Here is a 5,732-nt window from a genome sequence, read left to right as displayed (position 1 = left end):
TGTGTGTGTGAGTGTATGTGTGTGTGTGTGTGTGTGTGTGTGTGTCTCCAGCGTGAGGAAGGGGAAATTGAGCGCTGTCTGGATCTAATAGGTGGGAAAATGTTAAGTTCCAGAGAAATGGACTTCAGATTTAAGTGAGAATGGAAACTGATCCTATTAGTGTGTGCTGAAGCCTTTAACTCCATCCAGAGCGAGACAGAGATCTTCTGATTTCATTCACTGCTGCCCTTTAGAAGCGACTTAAAGTATTCACATGTTTTCCTGAAGACAAGATTACAATTTACCTCCATCATCCTGTTCAAACATTTCCATCTTCTTGGTTCTTCATGTCTGGATCATCATCACAGTCTGAAGAATCAAGCTCATGCAAACATTTAAACCGGGTCATTTGTGTAAATTCAGCTATTATTTTATGAAAACATCTGTTATGTCAAATAGATTACTGTATTTTCCAGAAAATTAGTCACAACTGACTATAAGTTGCACTGGGTCAAAATTGCTAAATTGTTGAGACGAAAAAACAGTTAAAGTTTATGTCACATTTTATTATTACATTTAGAAATAATCTAAAATACAAATGCGTTAAACGTGTTTCAGTTCCTCACTTTACAACAAATCCTTTAAATTTAACGGTATTCAGAAGTATAAAACAAAGAAATTATAGTTGCATTCATCATGAACAATATTTATTATAAACACCAAGCATAAACACATTTATTTAAAGTGAAACTGTAAATGTGGGAAATGCACTTTAATATGAAATATAAGTTGAAATATAAGTGTTTCTTAAAATACAGCATTCAGGACAGTACTAAAAAAAGCAACAAAACAAACCAAGCAATTTTTAAGATGCTTCTTATTTTGTTTTTATATTATTTTTATTTTGCATATTCTACAAGGTGTATTTATTTAGCAGGCGCTTTCATCCAAAGCAACTTACAAAAGAGGAACTAAAGCAGTTGGTCAGTTGTTATGAGCACACACGCGCACGTGTGTGTGTGTGTGTGTGTGTGTTTGATATGCATTGAGCAGATGTTGATCCGATGTCTCTGGACTGTTCTGTGATGCTCGTCTTATTTCTGCTGTATTAGATGGAGTCTGAGATGCTTTCTTTCATCTGCTCTTCTGCTCTGATTGCTGCTTTGATCCTGGAGGATGATAGGAGCCGCTCTCGTGTTTCCAGACCCGCAGAAACGGGATCAGGGTTCTGATTCCAGTCCATGAGCCACACAATCAGAAATCAGTTCATGTGTATCTGTTTAAAGGGACAGTTCACCCGTAATCATCACTCGGTCTTCATTCACTCCAAACCTCTGACTGTGACTGACTGACTTTGTACATAAACACAATGAATCTTCACACAGCTCTTACAACAGTGAATAAAAAACGCCATAACGATGCACAACAACATCTGTTCTTCACAAATCTTCATTTGACTTCAGATGGACTTGGAATGTAGAGCACAAATCATAATTCTGACTTTCCCCCCTCAATTGCGAGCTTTAATCTCGCAATTCTGAATTCTGAATCGATGGCAAGAAAAAAAAGAGAGAATTGTGAGATATAAACTCAGAATTGCATGAAAAAATAAATGCAATTGTGATATATATAAACTCAGAATTACGAGAAAAATTTAATAAAATTGTGAGATATAAACTCAGAATTACAAGAGAAAAAATAAAATAGAATTGTGAGATATAAACTCAGAATTACAAGAGAAAAAATAAAATAGAATTGTGAGATATAAACTCAGAATTACAAGAGAAAAAGTCAAATTGAGATAAACTCAATAATATAAATGTAAAATGAATCAAAATAAATGCTATGCTGTCTTCATAGTGATTTTGCTTTCTGGATCTCCACAAACAGTACATGATCACTACAAACTGCTGTATTGTTGCGTCTTTTTGTGTTTCACAGTCCAATAATGTAATAAGTTATTTTAGTTTTGGTTTCTATAAATGTAATGTGAATATACGTGAAGTGTTTAGGTCTCAAAGCAGATATGATGTGGTTTGAGATTCTCACCCAAATGAAGATGTTTTCCTAAACAGGCCTGCGGCTGATCTCGCGTGTTGTTGGGAAGGTTTTGTGTCGGTGTGGGCTGTTGTATTGAGAATGCTTCTGGCCTTGAAGCATTTCTGTAGTGTATTTTTGACATTCTGCTTGTGTAAATGCTTGGTGTTTTTCATCGTTGTCTCTCTCAGAGCCCATGCACGGCCTGCGGCAGCTGAAAGTGGTGGACATCAAGGCTCGTCAGGTGACGCTTCGCTGGGAGCCGTTCGGATACAACGTGACGCGCTGCCACAACTACAGCCTGACGGTGCAGTACCGCGCCAGAGGAGGAGGCAAGGAGGAGAGCAGGGAGGTGGCGTTATATGACAGCCGGAGCTCCGCCCCCCAGCACACCATCCACAACCTCACGCCCTTCACCAACCTCAGCGTCAGGATGCTGCTGCGCAACCGCGAGGGAGTCAGAGAGAGCCCCGAGATCCACGTCCAGACCGATGAAGACGGTGAGAGAGAGCGGAAAACTGGCAAACATCTTTACCAAATACAGATTTATTTATTCAAATATGAAATATTTCAAAAATAAGTACATATACGTATATATATATATATGGGTTTGGCTTATTGTAATATACTAATTTGGTGAATATTAACAATAAAAAAACTGAAATAAAATAAAATATTAACTGAAATAAAATTAAATTAAATACAATTAAATCAAATTAAATTAAATTAAATTAAATTAAATTAAATTAAATTAAATTAAATTAAATTAAATTAAATCAAATCAACATTTTATTTAAGCTAGTTGCCCAGGCAATATTTCTAATTTTAATATGGTTTAACTAGATGTTCTTAAATAACTAAAACTGTATATAAAACAGTTATTGTATGTAATATATAATATAATATATGTAATACAATTAATAATTAATAGACATTAGGGGTGTAACGGTTCACAAAATTCACGGTTCGGTTCGATAGGACACACTGGTGTCACGGTTCGGTACGTTTTCATACTGAACCGTTTTTAAAAAATACCTTTTTTAAAAACATTTTAATCGAGGAGAAATATATAGCCTAATCTTTTGTTATCCTCGCAGCACATCAGTTATTTGGTAATTATTGCGGGGCAAAATAATTGTAATTTTAATTTAATAATAAAAGTAACTTAATAATAATAATAATAGGCCTAATAAAAATAAGAATGTAGCAGGCCTACATTAATTGGAAATGCCAAATATCTTAATATTGCCAATAATTGATGTTTTTGACAATATCTCTGGATATCGTCGATACAAGATCGTCGTGTTTAGACGCGTCCCAGCAAGAGGAGGTTATCGCGGGGCAGACAGCACGTTGCCTGTCACGTCGTTTAGGCTCCTTGTTGAGCGCAGTGGCACTGAGAACATTATATTTCACACACTTTAAGCTGGTTTATTTTCCAAATGTAATAGGATTAGTCCAACGAATCGTTGGGTTTGTAATGCGCACCGAACCGAAAGCCTCGTACCGAACGGTTCAATACGAATACGTGTATCGTTACACCGCTAATAGACGTGTAAAAAAAACTAAAAATGTCAAATACACGCAAAAACTGAAATAAAATGAAAACTATATAGACATAAAAACCTACTAAAAATTACAGACACAACAAAGGTTTAAATTAAAATATTAAAATAACACTGATATACATATTACTTGCATACATACATTATATATACATTAGTTTTACTCTAAAAAGTATATGTATTTTTAGTCTATATATTCCAAATAAATACATTCGTAAATAATTTTATGTATACTTTTTGGGACTTTTAAAAAAATAAATTGTATACATTTATGAAATTAGAATTTTTTTTTATTTTATGTGAATTATAAGGAAAAAGACCCATTTTTATCAGCTTTCTGTTCTCTAGTTCTTTAGATAAGCATCTACGTCCCAAAAACCACTGATCTGAAGATCCTCTGAAACATCAGGACATCATTTTATTGACTTTATTAATCCACAGAGAACCATATAGCACCTCAATAATCTGAAACAGACACAAAAGGTTCTTGATCAGAAGAGGCTTCTTTGCTAAATCTGAAGAACCGTTAAGTTCATCCTCAGCACTGTAATGTGTCTGTATACAGATGAAGAGTTCGTTCTGTCCGTGCACGAGCTGCTCAAACGCTCCGCTGCATCTTTCGTAAATCGCTGACATTTAGCTTGAATGTCTAATTACGTCCCCCATTAGCAGAGCTCTTCTGACGGAATAAACGTGATTTTATTTGTTTGTTTCCAGAGATCGGCAACCTTTATAAATAATTAGACACCTGGGCCGCTTCCCGACTGGATGTTAAACACACACACGCTCTTTTGTTCTCGCTCCGAGTCTGTGTCAAGTGAGACAGACGTGAATAACGTTCCTGCGAGAGGATGAAACGATAAACAAACGAGAAATAATCTCTCGCACGCTCACGGACGTGTTTGGAGGAGGAGAACGTGAGCGTCTGAGGGGATTGTGTGCATTTCTGTGGATTTAAGGATTCAAAACCAACATTTGATCTCATTTTAGTAATAAAACACCTTCACTTATTAATACCAATGGAAAATATTGAACTTTTCAGTATGAACCGGTCACTTTGGGACATTTTAGCAGCCGAACATTCATTTAACGTTTGTTAAATCTAACTAAATTGCGGAGAATGTCGTATGTATATTAAGAGCTGCTGCTGTTGCTGTGTTTTGATGGTTTGTGATGTCACTTCCTGTCAGTGCCGGGGGAAGTTCCTCTGGATTCGATCCAAGCCAGTGTGTACGAGGACAAGATCCTGCTGAAGTGGAGAGAACCGGCGCAGACCTTCGGCATCATCACTCAGTATGAGGTGAACACACACACACACAAACACACATCATTCTGCGTTAATGTTCCTCAGCCAGCCTAGCAACCCCCTAGTAACCCCACCAATGCCCTAGCAACCTCCTAGTACTGCCCAGAACACTCTAGCAACCCCATAGTAACCACAAAAACGCCCAGGAACCTTCTAGCAACCACACAATTTGCCTTAGCAACCACCTAGCAACCCCCTAGTAACACCAAAAATGCCAAGCAACCTCTTGGTAATCACCCAAAACACTCTAGCAACCCCATAGTAACCACAAAAATACCCAGTAACCTTCTAGTAACCACACAATTTGCCCTAGCAACCGCCTAGCAACCCCCTAGTAACCAAAAAAATCCCCAGCAACCTCCTAGTAACTACAAAACTTGACTATGCATACATCTAGCAACCTCCTGATAACCACCCAGAACACTCTAGCAACCACACAAAAGGTCCTAGCAACACCCTGGCAACCACCCACAACACCTCAGTCCAGCAGCGGTGAGTTTTGCACTGGCAAATGTTTTAAACATCAGAAAATTAATTTTTAGTTCATGTGTTTCAGTTGATTCAGGGGTTTAGGATTCAGCTTTTCTTCACGGTTTTGAGCATCTTGACTGTGACAGGTTATTTCATAGTTAACCGTTACTAGAGAAACTGGCTGAAAACGAGTTGTTCCATCGGTCCAGAAAAAAACAAGAACTGTCAAAGTCCAGCTCTTCCCCATGTGAGTGTGAGAGAATGTGTGTGTGTGTGTGTGTGTGTGTGTGTGAGAGAGTGTGTGTGTGTGTGTGTGTGTGTGTGTGTGTGTGTGTGTGTGTGTGTGTGTGTGTGTGTGTGTGTGTGTGTGTGTG

At 37.5% G+C, this 5,732-nt stretch overlaps 1 protein-coding gene across 1 annotated transcript in view; it reads left to right on the top strand.

Annotated features, from left to right (window-relative positions):
- Window positions 1–5,732, top strand: part of LOC107549788 (receptor-type tyrosine-protein phosphatase mu-like) — a gene marked incomplete at its 3' end in the record, with an annotated part of 77,356 nt that overhangs the window by 9,310 nt on the left and 62,314 nt on the right. The window contains exons 2-3 of the mRNA XM_016230963.1: window positions 2,208–2,516; window positions 4,772–4,881. Coding sequence (XP_016086449.1) covers window positions 2,213–2,516; window positions 4,772–4,881 — 414 coding nt within the window. The remainder of the gene's footprint in view (window positions 1–2,207; window positions 2,517–4,771; window positions 4,882–5,732) is intronic.

This window comes from Sinocyclocheilus grahami, unplaced genomic scaffold (assembly GCF_001515645.1).
Source record: "Sinocyclocheilus grahami isolate Dianchi unplaced genomic scaffold, SAMN03320097.WGS_v1.1 scaffold381.1, whole genome shotgun sequence".
Classification (NCBI taxonomy): domain Eukaryota; kingdom Metazoa; phylum Chordata; class Actinopteri; order Cypriniformes; family Cyprinidae; genus Sinocyclocheilus; species Sinocyclocheilus grahami.
The sequence above is the reverse complement of the archived record's forward strand: the minus strand, read 5'-3'. Positions and strand labels throughout refer to the sequence as shown.